General features: G+C 36.2%; 1 protein-coding gene across 3 annotated transcripts in view; it reads right to left on the bottom strand.

Moving 5' to 3' along the window:
* ntrk3b (neurotrophic tyrosine kinase, receptor, type 3b) overlaps nt 1-20940 on the bottom strand; it is a 656085-nt gene that overhangs the window by 533231 nt on the left and 101914 nt on the right. For all 3 annotated transcript variants that reach the window (XM_061963693.1, XM_061963694.1, XM_061963695.1), the window contains exons 2-3: nt 16607-16681; nt 1868-1939 (exon numbers count right to left, since the gene is read on the bottom strand). In XM_061963693.1, coding sequence (XP_061819677.1) covers nt 1868-1939; nt 16607-16681 — 147 coding nt within the window. The remainder of the gene's footprint in view (nt 1-1867; nt 1940-16606; nt 16682-20940) is intronic.

Below are 20940 nucleotides of genomic sequence, written 5' to 3'. Positions count from 1 at the left end.
AAAAGCCGGGACTGAACACCATCAAAAGCCGGGACTGAACAACATCAAAAACTGGCACTGAACAACATCAAAACCCGGCAATGAACAACATCAAAAGCCGGCACTGAACAACATCAAAAGCTGGCACTGAACAACATCAAAAGCTGGGACTGAACAACATCAAAAGCTGGGACTGAACAACATCAAAAGCCGGCACTGAACAACATCAAAAGCCGGCACTGAACAGCAGCAAAAGCTGGGACTGAACAACATCAAAAGCTGGCACTGAACAACTTTAAAAGCCGGGACTGAACAACATCAAAAGGTGGCACTGTACAACATCAAAAGCCGGCACTGAACAACATCAAAAGCCGGGACTGAACAACATCAAAAGGTGGCACTGAACAACATCAAAAGCCGGCACTGAACAACATCAAAAGCCGGGACTGAACAACATCAAAAGCTGGCACTGAACAACATCAAAAGATGGGACTGAACAACATCAAAAGCTGGGACTGAAAGACATCAAAAGCCGGCACTGAATAGCAGCAAAAGCTGGGACTGAACAACATCAAAAGCCGGCACTGAACAACATCAAAAGCTGGGACTGAACAACATCAAAAGCTGGTACTGAACAACATCAAAAGCTGGCACTGAACAACATCAAAAGCCGGCACTGAACAACATCAAAAGCCGGGACTGAACAACATCAAAAGCTGGCACTAAACAACATCAAAAGCTGGGACTGAACAACATCAAAAGCTGGTACTGAACAACATCAAAAGCCGGCACTGAACAACATCAAAAGCCAGCACTGAACAGCAGCAAAAGCTGGGACTGAACAACATCAAAAGCCGGCATGGAACAGCAGCAAAAGCTGTGACTGAACAACATCAAAAGCTGTGACTGAACAACATCAAAAGCTGGTACTGAACAACATCAAAAGCCGGGACTGAACAACATAAAAAGCTGGCACTGAACAACATCAAAAGCCGGGACTGAACAACATCAAAAGCTGACTGCAGGAGCTCAACGGGGGACGAACAATATGTGATCGCGTCATCTGCATAAAAATGGAACGCAGCATCCGACACATTCTCACAGAGATTATTTACATAGATGGAAAACAACAACAGACCTAACATGGAACCCTGCGGTACACCATTTACTACAGGGAGGAAATACAAGGAGGAAATACAGAGAGAACCCAAGAAACTGAAAGCATTGGGTAATTGGAAAACCACTTTACAGAGTGCAAAGATAAGACCGTTGGGTATTGGTATCGATTTCCAGGTATCGGTTCAAATGTGAAAGGTAACCACACATCACAGACAGCCTTGATCAGTCTCAAACCAGCAGCCAAAATGGCGATGAAGGATTTTTTTGCAGGGAAGGGAAAAAGGGGACAGAACCGCCCGGGTCAATAACTACAAATTGCGAATGGCGGCGTGTTCAGGCAAAAAGAGCACCGCTGAGTTCTTCGCCGTGTTTACTCCTGGAAAATAAGAGGCCGATAACTGGCTGTCATAAGCTAACACGTCAGCCTTTTGTTCGAGGAACGACTTTGCTCTCCGCCCGGCACTCCGACGGCGCTCAGCGCCGTCTGGACAAATTGTCCATTTAGCGAGCGGCGGCTAAATGGAGACGCGTCTTCTTCGGCATGTCGAGGCTGCGCGGATAGGAATCCAATTATCCCCGTGCGAATAATGGATGTCTCATTTAAGATGTGCCGCATGCACGCTACGGTAATGGTGCCCCCCTCCTGTACCACCCTCCCCCCGCCCCTCCTTCCGAAGCCACTCCCTATCGACAACATCATCTGGCGCTCAAAGCCATCGTAATAAATCTTTGGAGTGCTGTTTGTCAAAAAGGCGGGACGTTGACTCACATGTAGCGCAGGTGTGGGTTCTTATCGAACGCCCGAGCCTGGATCACCTTCAGGTTGCAGTTCATGATGTTTCTGCGGATGAAAAAGAGAGAAATTATTGCACTCATGCATTATTATTATTTTTTTTTTATTTTTTTTGCAATATTGAAAAAATGGTAGTCCCTAGCAGTATAGCACTAAGTACCAAAAGTGCCAAAGCAGTTTTATGGTTTTCCTAAAACTACCCAAAGTGCAAAGGCAGTTCTATAGAATCCCTACCAAATGACATGTATATATTTGTATTTTTATCATAAAGAACTAACTAAAGCGCTAACATGCTAACTGTTACCATGGTAGCACCTAGCAAGATAGCACTAAAACCGAAAATGCAAAGACAGTTCTATAGTGTCCCTACCAAATGACATGTATATATTTATATTTTTATCATGAAGAACTAACTAAAGCGCTAACATGCTAACTGTTACCATGGTAGCACCTAGCAAGATAGCACTAAAACCAAAAATGCAAAGACAGTTCTATAGTGTCCCTAAAACATGACATGTATATATTTATATTTTTATCATGAAGAACTAACTAAAGCGCTAACATGCTAACTGTTACCATGGTAGCACCTAACAAGATAGCACTAAAACCAAAAATGCAAAGACGGTTCTATAGTGTCCCTAAAACATGACATGTATTTATTTGTATTTTTATCATGAATAACTAACTAAAGCGCTAACATGCTAACTGTTACCATGGTAGCACTTAGCAAGATAGCACTGAAACCAAAAATGCAAAGACAGTTCTATAGTGTCCCTAAAACATGGCATGCATATATTTGTATTTTTATCATGAAGAACTAACTAAAGCGCTAACGTGCTAACTGTTACCATGGTAGCACCTAACAAGATAGCACTAAAACCAAAAATGCAAAGACAGTTCTATAGTGTCCCTACCAAATGACATGTATATATTTATATTTTTATCATGAAGAACTAACTAAAGCGCTAACATGCTAACTGGTACCTCGGTAGCACCTAACAAGATAGCACTAAAACCAAAAATGCAAAGACAGTTCTATAGTGTCCTTACCAAATTACATGTATATATTTATATTTTTATCATGAAGAACTAACTAAAGCGCTAACATGCTAACTGTTACCATGGTAGCACCTAGCAAGATAGCACTAAAACCAAAAATGCAAAGACAGTTCTATAGTTTCCCTACCAAATGGCATGTATATATTTGTATTTTTATCATGAAGAACTAACTAAAGCGCTAACATGCTAACTGTTACCATGGTAGCACCTAGCAAGATAGCACTAACACAAAAAATGCAAAGTCAGTTCTATAGTGTCCCTAAAACATGACATGTATTTATTTGTATTTTTATCATGAAGAACTAACTAAAGCGCTAACATGCTAACTGTTACCATGGTAGCACCTAACAAGATAGCACTAAAACTAAAAATGCAAAGACAGTTCTATAGTGTCCCTACCAAATGACATGTTTATATTTATATTGTTATCATGAAGAACTAACTAAAGCGGTAACATGCTAACTGTTACCATGGTAGCACCTAACAAGATAGCACTAAAACCAAAAAATGCAAAGACAGTTCTATAGTGTCCCTACCAAATGACATGTATATATTTATATTTTTATCATGAAGAACTAGCTAAAGCGCTAACATGCTAACTGTTACCATGGTAGCTCCTAGCAAGATAGCACTAACACAAAAAATGCAAAGACAGTTCTATAGTGTCCCTAAAAATGACATGTATTTATTTGTATTTTTATCATGAAGAACTAACTAAAGCGCTAACATGCTAACTGTTACCATGGTAGCTCCTAGCAAGATAGCACTAAAACCAAAAATGCAAAGACAGTTCTATAGTGTCCCTACCAAATGACATATATATATTTTTTTGTTTTTATCATGAAGAAATAACTAAAGTGCTAACATGCTAACTGTTACCATGGTAGCTCCTAGCAAGATAGCACTAAAACCAAAAATGCAAAGACAGTTCTATAGTGTCCCTACCAAATGACATGTATATATTTATATTTTTATCATGAAGAACTAACTAAAGCGCTAACATGCTAACTGTTACCATGGTAGCACCTAGCAAGATAGCATTGAAACCAAAAATGCAAAGACAGTTCTATAGTGTCCCTAAAACATGACATGTATTTATTTGTGTTTGTATCATGAAGAACTAACTAAAGCGCTAACATGCTAACTGTTACCATGGTAGCACCTAGCAAGATAGCACTGAAACCAAAAATGCAAAGACAGTTTTATAGTGTCCCTAAAATATGACATGTATTTATTTGTATTTTTATCATGAAGAACTAACTAAAGCGCTAACATGCTAACTGTTACCATGGTAGCCCCTAGCAAGATAGCACTAAAACCAAAAATGCAAAGACAGTTCTATAGTGTCCCTACCAAATGACATGTATATGTTTATATTTTTATCATGAAGAACTAACTAAAGCGCTAACATGCTAACTGTTACCATGGTAGCACCTAGCAAGATAGCACTAAAACCAAAAATGCAAAGACAGTTCTATAGTGTCCCTACCAAATGACATGTATATATTTATATTTTTATCATGAAGAACTAACTAAAGCGCTAACATGCTAACTGTTACCATGGTAGCCCCTAGCAAGATAGCACTAAAACCAAAAATGCAAAGACAGTTCTATAGTGTCCCTACCAAATGACATGTATATATTTATATTTTTATCATGAAGAACTAACTAAAGCGCTAACATGCTAACTGTTACCATGGTAGCACCTAGCAAGATAGCACTAAAACCAAAAATGCAAAGACAGTTCTATAGTGTCCCTAAAACATGACATGTATTAATTTGTATTTTTATCATGAAGAACTAACTAAAGCGCTAACATGCTAACTGTTACCATGGTAGCACCTAACAAGATAGCACTAAAACCAAAAATGCAAAGACAGTTCTATAGTGTCCCTACCAAATGACATATATATATATATATATATTTATATTTTTATCATGAAGAACTAACTAAAGCGCTAACATGCTAACTGTTACCATGGTAGCACCTAGCAAGATAGCACTAAAACCAAAAATGCAAAGACAGTTCTATAGTGTCCCTACCAAATGACATGTATATGTTTATATTTTTATCATGAAGAACTAACTAAAGCGCTAACATGCTAACTGTTACCATGGTAGCACCTAGCAAGATAGCACTAAAACCAAAAATGCAAAGACAGTTCTATAGTGTCCCTAAAACATGACATGTATTTATTTGTATTTTTTATCATGAAGAACTAACTAAAGCGCTAACATGCTAACTGTTACCATGGTAGCACCTAACAAGATAGCACTAAAACCAAAAATGCAAAGACAGTTCTATAGTGTCCCTACCAAATGACATGTATATATTTGTATTTTCATCATGAAGAACTAACTAAAGCGCTAACATGCTTACTGTTACCATGGTAGCACCTAGCAAGATAGCACTAAAACCAAAAATGTAAAGACAGTTCTATAGTGTCCCTAAAACATGACATGTATATATTTGTATTTTTATCATGAATAACTAACTAAAGCGCTAACATGCTAACTGTTACCATGGTAGCCCCTAGCAAGATAGCACTAAAACCAAAAATGCAAAGACAGTTCTATAGTGTCCCTACCAAATGACATGTATATATTTGTATTTTTATCATGAAGAACTAACTAAAGCGCTAACATGCTAACTGTTACCATGGTAGCACCTAGCAAGATAGCACTAAAACCAAAAATGCAAAGACAGTTCTATAGTGTCCTTACCAAATGACATGTATATATTTATATTTGTATCATGAAGAACTAACCAAAGCGCTAACATGCTAACTGTTACCATGGTAGCACCTAGCAAGATAGCACTGAAACCAAAAATGCAAAGACAGTTCTATAGTATCCCTAAAACATGGCATGTATATATTTCTATTTTTATCATGAAGAACTAACTAAAGCGCTAACATGCTAACTGTTACCATGGTAGCACCTAACAAGATAGCACTAAAACCAAAAATGCAAAGACAGTTCTATAGTGTCCCTACCAAATTACATGTATATATTTATATTTTTATCATGAAGAACTAACTAAAGCGCTAACATGCTAACTGTTACCATGGTAGCTCCTAGCAAGATAGCACTAAAACCAAAAATGCAAAGACAGTTTTATAGTGTCCCTAAAACATGACATGTATATATTTATATTTTTATCATGAAGAACTAACTAAAGCGCTAACATGCTAACTGTTACCATGGTAGCACCTAGCAAGATAGCACTAAAACCAAAAATGCAAAGACAGTTCTATAGTGTCCCTACCAAATGACATGTATATGTTTATATTTTTATCATGAAGAACTAACTAAAGCGCTAACATGCTAACTGTTACCATGGTAGCCCCTAGCAAGATAGCACTAAAACCAAAAATGCAAAGACAGTTCTATAGTGTCCCTACCAAATGACATGTATATATTTATATTTTTATCATGAAGAACTAACTAAAGCGCTAACATGCTAACTGTTACCATGGTAGCTCCTAGCAAGATAGCACTAAAACCGAAAATGCAAAGACAGTTCTATAGTGTCCCTAAAACACGACATGTATTAATTTGTATTTTTATCATGAAGAACTAACTAAAGCGCTAACATGCTAACTGTTACCATGGTAGCGCCTAACAAGATAGCATTAAAACCAAAAATGCAAAGACAGTTCTATAGTGTCCCTACCAAATGACATATATATATATATATATTTATATTTTTATCATGAAGAACTAACTAAAGTGCTAACATGCTAACTGTTACCATGGTAGCACCTAGCAAGATAGCACTAAAACCAAAAATGCAAAGACAGTTATATAGTGTCCCTACCAAATGACATGTATATATTTGTATTTTTATCATGAAGAACTAACTAAAGCGCTAACATGCTAACTGTTACCATGGTAGCCCCTAGCAAGATAGCACTAAAACCAAAAATGCAAAGACAGTTCTATAGTGTCCCTACCAAATGACATGTATATATTTATATTTTTATCATGAAGAACTAGCTAAAGCGCTAACATGCTAACTGTTACCATGGTAGCTCCTAGCAAGATAGCACTAAAACCAAAAATGCAAAGACAGTTCTATAGTGTCCCTACCAAATGACATGTATATATTTATATTTTTATCATGAAGAACTAACTAAAGCGCTAACATGCTAACTGTTACCATGGTAGCCCCTAGCAAGATAGCACTAAAACCAAAAATGCAAAGACAGTTCTATAGTGTCCCTAAAACATGACATGTATTTATTTGTATTTTTATCATGAAGAACTAACTAAAGCGCTAACATGCTAACTGTTACCATGGTAGCACCTAGCAAGATAGCACTGAAACCAAAAATGCAAAGACAGTTCTATAGTGTCCCTAAAACATGACATGTATTTATTTGTGTTTTTATCATGAAGAACTAACTAAAGCGCTAACATGCTAACTGTTACCATGGTAGCACCTAGCAAGATAGCACTAAAACCAAAAATGCAAAGACAGTTCTATAGTTTCCCTACCAAATTGCATGTATATATTTATATTTTTATCATGAAGAACTAACTAAAGCGCTAACATGCTAACTGTTACCATGGTAGCTCCTAGCAAGATAGCACTAAAACCGAAAATGCAAAGACAGTTCTATAGTGTCCCTAAAACATGACATGTATATATTTATATTTTTATCATGAAGAACTAACTAAAGCGCTAACATGCTAACTGTTACCATGGTAGCACCTAGCAAGATAGCACTAAAACCAAAAATGCAAAGACAGTTCTATAGTGTCCCTAAAACATGACATGTATATATTTATATTTTTATCATGAAGAACTAACTAAAGCGCTAACATGCTAACTGTTACCATGGTAGCACCTAGCAAGATAGCACAAAAACCAAAAATGCAAAGACAGTTCTATAGTGTCCCTACCAAATGACATGTATATATTTATATTTTTATCATGAAGAACTAACTAAAGCGCTAACATGCTAACTGTTACCATGGTAGCACCTAGCAAGATAGCACTGAAACCAAAAATGCAAAGACAGTTCTATAGTGTCCCTAAAACATGACATGTATATATTTGTATTTTTATCATGAAAAACTAGCTAAAATGATAATACGCTAACTGTTACCATGGTAGCACCTAGCAAGATAACACTAAAACCAAAAATTGCAAAGGCAGTTCTATAGTGTCCCTACAACACGACATGTATATATTTGTATTTCTATCATGAAAAACTAGATAAAATAATATTATGCTAACTGTTACCATGGTAGTCCCTAGCAAGCTATCACTAAAACCAAAAATGCAAAAGCAGTTCGATAATGTCCTTCCAACATGACGTGTATATATTTGTATTTTTATAATGACAAACTAGCTACAATGCTAACATGCTAACTGTTACAATTGGTAGTACCTTGCAAGATAGCACTAAGTACCAAAAGTGCCAAAGCAGTACTATAGTGTTCCTACCAAATGACATACATATATTTGTATTTTTATCATGAAAACCTAGCTAAAATGCTAACTGTTACCATGGTAGCACCTAGCAAAATAGCACAAAATACCAAAAGTGCCAAAACAGTTCTATAGTGTTCCTACATCATGAAATTTATATATTTATATTCTTATCATGAAAAACTAGCTAAAATGCTAACATGCTAACTGTTGCCATGGTAGCACCTAGCAAGATATCACTAAAACCAAAAATGTAAAGGCAGTTCTATAGTCTCCCTACAACATGACATGTATATATTTTGTATTTTTTAAATAAATAACAAGCTAAAATGCTAACAGTTTGTAGTACCTAGCCAAATACCACTAAATTATCAAAAGTGCAAAGGCAGTACTTTAGTATCCCTACTTAATAACATGTACGTATACTGTATATATTTTAAAATTTTAAAACTTGCTAAAATGCTAACATGCTAGGAGTTAACGCCTAGCAAAATAACCGAGTGATCAAAAATTGCCAAGGCAGTATTATAGTGTCCCTACTTAATGACATGTATATATTTATATTTTTAAAATTTAAAACTAGCTACAATGCTAAAAGTTTTTAAGCACCTAGCAAAATAACACTAAGTTACCAAAAGTGCCAAGGCAGTACTATAGTGTGCCTACTTAACGACGTGTATATATATTCCTATTGTTAAAATGGAAAACAAGCTAAAATGCTAACATGCTAACAGTTGTTAGCACCTAGCATAATAACACTAAGTTACCAGAAGTGCCAAGGCAGCACTTTAGTGTTCTTATCTCATATGTATACATTTTGGCCTTTTATGCCTGAGTAAAATAGCTAAAATGCTAGCAAGCTAACTGTTAGCATGGTCACATGTAGTTGTGTATTATTAAAAAAAATACAAAATAAATAGACGAAATGCTTCAATCTGATTGGGTGCATTATTTTTCACTTCCACACACAATAACAAGTAGACATCACACAAGGAAACATTTATCATCGTATTGTAAACGAAAACGCAGTTAGCGGGCTAACTTAACATGTTAATATTAGCATGCTAACACTTTACTCTAGTGTATTCGCTTATTTTGTCGATAAGCACTTCACGAATTATGTATTTTGTTACTAGGAGCCATATTGCATTATGTTGTTCCCATGTTGGCGTGCTAACTTAACATGTTAATATTAGCATGCTAACACTTTACGCTAATGTATTCGCTTATTTTGTTGGTATACACTTCACAAATTATTATTTTGTTACATGGAACCATATTGCATTATGTTGTTCCCATGTTAGCGTGCTAACTTAACATGCTAATATTAGCATGCTAACACTTTATGCAATTGAGTCATATAGCTGAGTACTTGACATATGCTAACTGCCAACCTTTTGTAGCCACTTTTGCCGCCGTACACCTCAGAGTCATAACTCTATATGTGACATATGCTAACTGTTAGCATGCTAGCTTGTTGACAATTCAACCGTATGCCCCAAAATCATAAAACTTGGTATGCGACATATGCTAACGTTAGCATACTAGCATGCGAACAAGAGCATGCTAACCATATTGCTATATTTGTACCACAGGTTCATACAACGTCGTACTTGACATATGCTAACTGCTAACTTTTTTAGCCACTTTTGCCGCCGTACACCTCAGAGTCATAACTCAGTATGTGACATATGCTAACTGTTAGCATGCTAGCTCGTTAACAATTCAACCGTATGCCCCAAAGTCATAAAACTTGGTACGCGACATATGCTAACGTTATCTTGCTAGCATGCAAACATTACCATGCTAATTTTATCGCTAATTTTGCAACTGTATACCACAGAGTCATATAACTGAGTACTTGACATATGCTAACTGCTAACTTTTTTAGCCACTTTTGCCGCCGTACACCTCAGAGTCATAACTCAGTATGTGACATATGCTATCTGTTAGCATGCTAGCTCGTTAACAATTCAACCGTATGCCCCAAAGTCATAAAACTTGGTTACGCGATATATGCTAACGTTATCCTGCTAGCATGCGAACATTACCATGCTAAATTTATCGCTAATTTTGCAACTGTATACCACATATAACTGAGTACCTGACATATGCTAACTGCTAACATTTTTAGCATTTTTAGCCACAGAGTCATAATAATAATAATATATTTTATTTGTAAAAAGTACTTTATAATGAGCCAACAACCTCAAAGTGCTACAGTGTATTGAAAAAATAAATAAAATAATAATAATAAAAAGATTTAAAAAAATAATAATAATAAAAATAAAAAATAGAACAGCCTAATAGCTAGAACTAGTATGCATATGTCTATAAAAAGGTTTTTTTTTTTTTTAAAGAAGTGTTTTTAAGCCTTTTTTAAAAGCATCCACAGTCTGTGGTGCCCTCAGGTGGTCAGGGAGAGCAATTATTTTTAAATGCGTAAGTAGTCATTTAAAACGGGTTTTCTGCGCAAAAAAACAGACAATAAACGCAAAGTCTCCCTTGGATATTTGACATGAATATATTCCCAATTAAAGAGTAAACCGAGCGCTTCTTTCATTAGCGCGTTGAACAAAGTGTTTCTCAGGGATGACTGCGCGTGGTCGGAGCGCCGCGTAACGAGGCAAAAGTGTCAAAACCGGCTCGGGGGCAGGCAGGTACACGGCCGCCTCAACGAGGGACACGGCAGTCGGGCCGAAGGGAAGCAGGAGTGGGCGGTAATGAGAAAAATGCTAATTTTGCGGCCGGCGATATTACACTTGGCCTCCGTGATGAGGGATCAGCGGGATCGGGGCGGAAGGCCCGCTCCGACTTTAGCGGGTGTCGGAGACTAAGCTTCCCCCGCGTTTGACGAGAGGAAAGGGAGGTCAGGAGGCAGCCGTGGAGAAGAGGAAGGGGGCGGATTAGAAAAAAAACTGCTGAGTCAGATTGCAGGAAAGGCTTTTGTTAGCATTTAGCATTAGCATTTAGCATTGGCGATAGCATGGCGCAATATTGAATATACTCTAACGTAGAACGTCTAACTCAGGGGTGTCCAAACGTTTTGACTCGGGGGCCGCAATGTGCAACAACAAAACAAATGCAAACATGAATAAATGTGGAGCGCGTTCTGCATTTTTCCCATAATGCATTGTAATGGTTTAATTTTTGTTTTGTTTTGTTTTTTATGACGCAAGGATGTTTTTGTTATAATGTCAATAAAGTTCAGTGAGCAGGTTGTGTTGTGTGTGACCATTGGTGACTTCCTGTGTTGTTTAGATATGTTTTCACCCACCATGACTAGGGAAGGTTGTTTTATTTTATTTTATTTATTTTTATTTTTATTTATTTATTTTTTTTACTCTGTACGGTATTTTGGACGCTGGCGAGCCGTAGTTTGGGGACCCCTGATCTACATCAACAATATGATTTGTCTGAGTGGCTAGATTAGACAGATTGGGAAAACATTTAAAATGAAAAAATAAAATAATAAAAAATAGAAATAATTAATCGATTAAGAATAGCTACAAATAAGAATAATTATGATGAATCTAAAAATCGATTTTTTTTTTTTTTTTTACTCGGAACTACCCGCGGACCGTAGTTTGGGGACCGCTGATCTACATCAACAATATGATTTGTCTGAGTGGCTGGATTGGACAGATTGTAGGGAAAAATACAAAAATAACAATCATTTTTAAAAAAATTAATCGAGACAAAAAAAATTTTTCATCGATTAAGAATAGTTAAAAATAAGAATAATCATGATTAATCTAAAAAAAAAAAAAAACATTTTTTTTTTTTTTTTTTTACTCGAGACTACCCGCGGGCCGGATTTTAGACATTGGCGGGCCATAGTTTGGGTGCCCCTAATCTACATCAACAATATGATGTTTCTGAGTGGCTGGAGAAAAAAAAAAATTTGTTTTTAATCGGTTAAGAATAAGTTACAAATAAGAATAATCATGATTAATCTAAAAATCGATTTTTTTTATTTTTTTTTTACATAGTTTGGGGACCCCTGATCTACATCAACAATATGATGTGTCTGAGTGGCTGGATTAGACAGATTGGGAGAAAAAAAAGAAAAAAAAAATATATATATTTCTTTGTTCATCAATAAAGAATAGTTACAAATAAGAATAATCATGATTATTTTTTTTTATTTTTTTTTTTTTTTTTTTTTTTTAATCAGGACTACCCCCAAGCCAGATTTTGGATACTGGTGGGCCGTAGTTTGGGGACCCCTGATCTACATCAACAATATGATTTGTCTGAGTGGCTGGATTGGACTGTTTGGGATAAAAAAATAAAATGTTGTTTTTAATCGGTTAAGAACAGTTACAAATAAGAATATTCATGATTAATGTAAAAATCGATTTTTTTTTTTTTTTTTAACTTGGGACTACCTGCGCGCCATAGTTTGGGGACCCCTGATCTACATCAACAATATGATTTGTCTGAGTGGCTGGATTGGACTGATTGTGGGGGGAAAAAACAAACAAAATTTTTTTTTTTTTTTTTCATTGATTAAGAATAGTTAAAAATAAGAATAATCATGATTAATCTAAAAAAAAAAATATATATATATATATATATATATATATATATATATATATATATATATATATATATATATATATATATATATATATATATTTTTTTTTTTTTTTTTACTCAAGACTACCCGGGGGTCGTATTTTAGATGCTGGCGGGCCATAGTTTTGGCACCCCTGATCTACATCAACAATATGATTTGTCTGAGTGGCTGGATTGGACAGATTGTGGGGGAAAAAAGCTAACAAAAATAATAGATTTTTTTAAATTAATTTATTATTATTTTTTTCATCGATTAAGAATAGTTAATAATAAGAATAATTATGATGAATCTAAAAATACATATATATATATATTTTTAAATTGTTTTACTCGAGACTACCCGGGGGCCGTATTTTAGATGCTGGCGGGCCATTGTTTGGGCACCCTTGATCTACATCAACAATATGATTTGTCTGAGTAGCTGGATTGGACAGATTGTGGGGGAAAAAAAACTAACAAAAATAATTGATTTTTTTAAATGTATTTATTATTATTTTTTTCATCGATTAAGAATAGTTAAAAATAAGAATAATTATGATGAATCTAAAAATATATATATATATATTTTTTTTTTAAATTGTTTTACTCGAGACTACCCGGGGGCCGTATTTTAGATGCTGGCGGGCCATAGTTTGGGCACCCCTGATCTACATCAACAATATGATTTATCTGAGTGGCTGGATTAGACAAATTGTGGGGGGAAAAAAACTAACAAAAATAAAAGTTTTTTCTTTTTTCATCGATTAAGAATAGTTAAAAATAAGAATAATTATGATTACTTTGAAAAAAAAAAAAAAAAAAAAAAAAATATATATATATATATTTTTATTTATTTATTTTTTTTTTTACTTGAGACTACCCGCGGACCGTATTTTGGACGCTGGCGAGCCATAGTTTGGAGACCACTGATCTACATCAACAATACGATTTCCCGGGCGCGGCACTGCTGCTGCCCACTGCTCCCCTCACCTCCCAGGGGGTGAACAAGGGGATGGGTTAAATGCAGAGGACACATTTCACCACACCTAGTGTGTGTGTGACAATCATTGGTACTTTAACTTTACTTTATGTGTCTAAGTGGCTGGATTAGACAGATTGGGAGAAAAAAAAAAAAAAAAAAAAAAATATATATATATTTTTAATCGATTAGGAATAGCTACAAATAAGAATAATCATGATTAATCTAAAAATCGATTAATCTTTTTTTTTACTGGGGACTACCCGCGGGCCGTAGTTTGGGGACCCCTGATCTACATCAACAATATGATTTGTCTGAGTGGCTGGATTAGATAGATTGGGAGAAAAATATTAAAACAAATAAAAAAAATGATTTTTTTTTTTTTTCATCGATTAAGAATAATTAAAAATAACAATAATCATGATTAATCTAAAAATCGATTAAAAAAAAAAAAGAATCAATCGGGACTACCCGCAAGCCGGATTTTGGATACTGGCGGGCCGTAGTTTGGGGACCCCTGATCTACATCAACAATATGATTTGTCTGAGTGGCTGGATTGGACAGCTTGTAGGGGGAAACAAATAAAAAAATTAAAAAAAATAAAAAATGTTCATCGATTAAGAATAGTTAGAAATAAGAATAATCATAATTAACCTAAAAATCTAATTTTTTTTTTTGGTTTGGGGACCCCTAACTAACTCAAAACCCTTCTAGCGGTTTAGGTTGACAACAAAAAATAAATAAATAAATAAATAAAAATGATATATTTGTAATCGATTAAGAATAGTTACAAAAAGGAATAATCATGATTAATCAAACCTTTTAATAAATTGGATTGGATTGGAAATGATTGTGGGGGGAAAAAACCTAACAAAAATAAACGTTTTTTGTTTTTTTTCATCAATTAAGAATAGTTAAAAAAAAAGAATAATTATGATTAATCTGAAAAAATATATATATGTATTTTATTTATTATTATTTTTACTCGAGACTACCTGCGGGCCGTATTTTGGATGTTGGCGAGCCATAGTTTGGAGACCCCTGATCTACATCAACAATATGATGTGTCTGAGTGGCTGGATTGGACAGATTGGGGGAAAACAAAAACAAAAATAAAATAAATAAAAACATTTTTTTTCTAATCGATAAAGAATAGTAACAAATAAGAATAATCATGAATAATCTAAAAATGGATTATTAAAAAAAATAAAAAAATGTTGACACCCCTACTGAAAACCAGAGGTGGGTAGTAACGCGCTACATTTACTCCGTTACATCTACTTGAGTAACTTTTGGGATAAATTGTACTTCTAAGAGTAGTTTTAATGCAACATACTTTTACTTTTACTTGAGTATATTTATAGAGAAGAAACGCTACTTTTATCTACATTCAGCTCGCTACTCGCTACTAATTTTTATCGATCTGTTAATGCACACTTTGTTTGTTTTGGTCTGTCATAGTGCCTGCGTTTCAACAAATACAGTCACTGGTGACGTTCACTTCGTTCCACCAATCAGATGCAGTCACTGGTGACGTTGGACCAATCAAACAGAGCCAGGCGGTCACATGACCCGACTTAAACAAGTTGAAAAACTTATTGGGGTGTTACCATTTAGTGGTCAATTGTACGGAATATGTACTGTACTGTGCAATCTACTAATAAAAGTTCCAATCAATCAATCAAAATTGTGAAGGAAAAAAGACCCTTTTTTATTTCAACCGTACATCCCGTCAAAAGCCTAAAGACTGACTGCACAGTTCCTGTCTTCACAATAAAAGTGCCGCTCCATCGCGCATGCGCTTTCAAAATAAGAGTCTCCGAAAGCCAGCGCAAACAAGCTAGCAAGCTACGGAGTTTGCCGCCAATGTATTTCTTGTAAAGTGTATAAAAACGAATATGGAAGCTGGACAAATAAGATACCAAAAACCAAACACTTTCATGTGGTATTAGACAGAAAGGAGGAACTTTTTTTCTCCTCCATTTGAAAACGTGGCCGTTATCATCACTACTGTCTGATTCCAATCAATGCAAGTCATCAGAATCAGGTAATACACCAACTTATATTCTTGTCTTCATGAAAGAAAGGAATCTATATGTGTTAAACATGCATGTATATTCATTAAAACACCTTTAACATGTAAACAAAAATGGCAAAATAAATAAATATAAATTATATACTGTATATATCAATGTATATATATATATATATATATATATATATATATATATATATATATATATATATATATATGATATGTGTGTGTATGTTACTCATCAGTTACTCAGTACTTGAGTAGTTTTTTCACAACATACTTTTTACTTTTACTCAAGTAAATATTTGGGTGACTACTCCTTACTTTTACTTGAGTAATAAATCTCTAAAGTAACAGTACTCTTACTTGAGTACAATTTCTGGCTACTCTACCCACCTCTGCTGAAAACCCTACTCGCGTCTAGGTAAACAACAGGCCGGGCTATAATTAGGACATCTAGGAGGAAAAAGGCCATTGGAGTCAGAGCAGGCGGGTGTGGGTGGCACGGCGCCAAATGAGCTGGAACAGCAGTACAGGTGACAATGTCCTTTCTGTAATGTGGGACACAGCAGGGCACTGACCCTGCACTCTTTATATTACTGACCACCCCCCCATCCTCCATCCCCCATCCCACTACTCACAGTCTCCGCAGTCCTGTGTAGAGTTCCATGTCGAAGTCTCTCAGAGTCTGCAACCCCGTCCAGTTCTCGATGTGTCTGCACATGGACAATAGAGAGGGAATCAGACTTGGATCCCATTTTAGTCACACACACACACACACACACACACACGCACACACACACACACATACACGCACGACAACAAGTTGATTAGCGTAGCAAATGACACGATGGAAAAATAATAATAATCAATATTGTAGACCACCACAATGTATCCCACCAGGTGTTTACCATAGATGCATGATGTAGACCACCACAATGTATCCCACCACAAGTTTACTATATATGCATGATGTAGACCACCACAATGTATCCCACCAGGTGTTTACCATAGATGCATGATGTAGACCACCGCAATGTATCCCACCACAGTTTTACCATAGATGCATGATGTAGACCACCTCAATGTATCCCACCACATGTTTACTATATATGCATGATGTAGACCACCACAATGTATCCAACCACAGTTTTACCATAGATGCATGATGTAGACCACCTCAATGTATCCCACCACAGTTTTACCATAGATGCATGATGTAGACCACCACAATGTATCCCACCAGGTGTTTACCATAGATGCATGATGTAGACCACCACAATGTATCCCACCAGGTGTTTACCATAGATGCATGATGTAGACCACCACAATGTATGCCACCAGGTGTTTACTATATATGCATGATGTAGACCACCACAATGTATCCCACCAGGTGTTTACCATAGATGCATGATGTAGACCACCACAATGTATCCCACCAGGTGTTTACCATAGATGCATGATGTAGACCACCACAATGTATCCCACCAGGTGTTTACCATAGATGCATGATGTAGACCACCACAATGTATCCCACCAGGTGTTTACCATAGATGCATGATGTAGACCACCACAATGTATGCCACCAGATGTTTACCATAGATGCATGATGTAGACCACCACAATGTATGCCACCAGGTGTTTACCATAGATGCATGATGTAGACCACCACAATGTATGCCACCAGGTGTTTACCATAGATGCATGATGTAGACCACCACAATGTATGCCACCAGGTGTTTACTATAGATGCATGATGTAAACCACCAGATTTATTAATTTAAAAAAAACACTTGTCAAAGATCACCTATATCACAAGAGACCCTCTGCTGTTTTTGAGGACCTATTGCAAAAAAACGCAATTCATATATCCTGTACCCTTTATGACAAGAGTGTCTTGCTGTTTTTAGGACCTACTGCAAAAACCCTCGTCAAAGATCATTTATATCACAGGAACGCTCTGCTGTTTTTAAGGATCTACTATAATAACACTAATCAAAGATCATTTATATCACAAGAGAGCTCTGCTGTTTTTTAACGACCTACGACAATAACACTAGTCAAAGATCATTTATACACTATGGCAGAAGTGTTCTGCTGTTTTTGAGGACCTATGGCAAAAACACTAGTCAAAGTTATTTTATATCACAAGAGCACTCTGCTCTTTTTAAGGACTTATTACAAGAACACTAGTCAAAGATCATTTATATCAAAGGAGCACTCTGCTGTTTTAAGCACCTACTGCAAAAACACTAGTCAAAGATCATTTATACCACAGGAGAGCTCTGCTGTTTTTAAGGACCTACTTCAATACCACTAATCAAAGACAATTGTATAACACAGGAGCACTCTGCTGTTTTTAAGGACATACTGCCAAAACACTAGTCAAAGATCATTTATATCACAGGAGACCTCTGCTGTTTTTAAGGACTTACTACAATAACACTAGTCAAAGATCATTTATATCACAGGAGAACTCTGCTGTTTATAAGCACCTACGACAATAACACTAGTCAAAGATCATGTATACAATATGGCAACAACACTAGTCAAAGATAATTTATATCACAGGAGCACTCTGCTGTTTTTAAGGACTTACTACAATAACACTTGTCAAAGATCATGTTATATCACAGGAGCACTCTGCTTTTTTTTAAGGACCTACTGCCAAAACACTAGTCAAAGATCATTTATATCACAGGAGACCTCTGCTGTTTTTAAGGACTTATTACAATAACACTAGTCAAAGATCATTTATACCACAAGAGAGCTCTGCTGTTTTTAAGGACCTACTGCCAAAACATTAGTCAAAGATCATTTATATCACAGGAGACCTCTGCTGTTTTTAAGGACTTACTACAATAACACTAGTCAAAGATCATTTATATCAGAGGAGACCTTTGCTGTTTTTAAGGACCTACTGCCAAAACATTAGTCAAAAATCATTTATATCACAGGAGCACTCTGCTGTTTATAAGCACCTACGACAATAACACTAGTCAAAGATCATGTATACAATATGGCAACAACACTAGTCAAAGATCATTTATATCACAGGAGCACTCTGCTGTTTTTAAGGACTTACTACAATAACACTAGTCAAAGATCATTTATATCAAAGGAGCACACTACTGTTTTAAGCACCTACTGCAAAAACACTAGTCAAAGATCATTTATACCACAGGAGAGCTCTGCTGTTTTTAAGGACTTACTGCCAAACCACTAATCAAAGATCATGTTATATCACAGGAGCACTCTGCTGTTTTTAAGCACCTACTGCCAAAACACTAGTCAAAGATCATTTATATCAAAAGAGAGCTCTGCTGTTTTTAGGGACTTACTGCCAAAACACCAGTCAAAGATCATTTATACCACAAGAGAGCTCTGCTGTTTTTAAGGACCTACTGCCAAAACACTAGTCAAAGATCATTTATATTACGGGAGAGCTCTGCTGTTTTTAATGATGTACTGCCAAAACCCTAGTCAAAGATAATTTATATCACAGGAGACCTCTGCTGTTTTTAAGGACTTACTACAATAACACTAGTCAAAGATCATTTATATCACAGGAGAACTCTGCTGTTTTTAAGGACTTACTACAATAACACTAGTAAAAGATCATTTATATCAAAGGAGCACTCTGCTGTTTTAAGCACCTACTGCAAAAACACTAGTCAAAGATCATTTATACCACAGGAGAGCTCTGCTGTTTTTAAGGACCTACGGCAAAACCATGAATCAAAGATAATTTTATATCACAGGAGCACTCTGCTGTTTTTAAGGACCTACTGCCAAAACACTAGTCAAAGATAATTTATATGACAGGAGAGCTCTGCTGTTTTTAATGACGTACTGCCAAAACACTCGTCAAAGATCATTCATATCACATGAGAGCTCTGCTGTTTTTAAGGACCTACTGCCAAAACACTAGTCAAAGATCATGTATACATTATGACAGAAGTGTTCTGTTGTTTTTGAGGACCTATGGCAAAAGCACTTGTCAAAGATCATTTATACCACAGGAGAGCTCTGCTGTTTTTAAGGACCTACTGCAAATCCATTATTTAAAGATCATTTTATATCACAGGATCACTCTGCTGTTTTTAAGGACCTACTGCCAAAACACTAGCCAAAGATCATTTATATTACAGTAGAGCTCCGCTTTTTTTAATGACATTCTGCCAAAACACTAGTCAAAGATCATTTATATCACAGGAGACTTCTGCTGTTTTTAAGGACCTACTGCCAATCACAAGAGAGCTCTGCTGTTTTTAAGGATCTACGACAATGCCACTAGTCAAAGATCATTTATATCACAAGAGAGCTCTGCTTTTTTTAAGGACCTACGACAATGCCACTCGTCAAAGATCATGTATACATTATAACAGAAGCGTTCTGCTGTTTTTGAGGACGAATGGGAAAAACACTAGTCAAAGATTATCTATATCAAAGGAGCACTCTGCTGATTTTCAAGGCCTACTGCAAAAACACTGGTCAAACATTCACATCACCGGAGTCCTCTGCTGCTTTTAAGGACCTACTGCAAAAACACTAGTCAAAGATCCTCTATTTGACAGAAAAGCTCTGCTGTTTTTGAGGACCCACTGCAAAACTGTGAGTCCAAAATCTTATATTTGACAGGAAACCAGGATGGGTGATGAAATGGACCATCACCATCCTCCTCATCAGGTCCATTAGAGAAGTCCTTGGCAGTGGCGAGTGAGACATCACCGCGTTTGAGGCCTCTTGGAATTTGTCCCAAGGCTTCCATTGTTTACTGTGATGGGAGTCTCCTGCTCAAAGTGCTCTCAGGTGTGACATCATGGCCATGAGCTGTCCTTCAAAGCAGCAAACACTATTTTTTACAACACACACACACACACACACACACACACACACACACACACACACACACACACACACACACACACACACACACACCTGCAACTAGTTATAGTGTCTTCCTGCACCAACG

Source organism: Nerophis lumbriciformis, linkage group LG06, assembly GCF_033978685.3.
Source record: "Nerophis lumbriciformis linkage group LG06, RoL_Nlum_v2.1, whole genome shotgun sequence".
Classification (NCBI taxonomy): domain Eukaryota; kingdom Metazoa; phylum Chordata; class Actinopteri; order Syngnathiformes; family Syngnathidae; genus Nerophis; species Nerophis lumbriciformis.
Note: the sequence above shows the minus strand (reverse complement) of the source record. Positions and strands in the feature narration are given on the sequence as shown.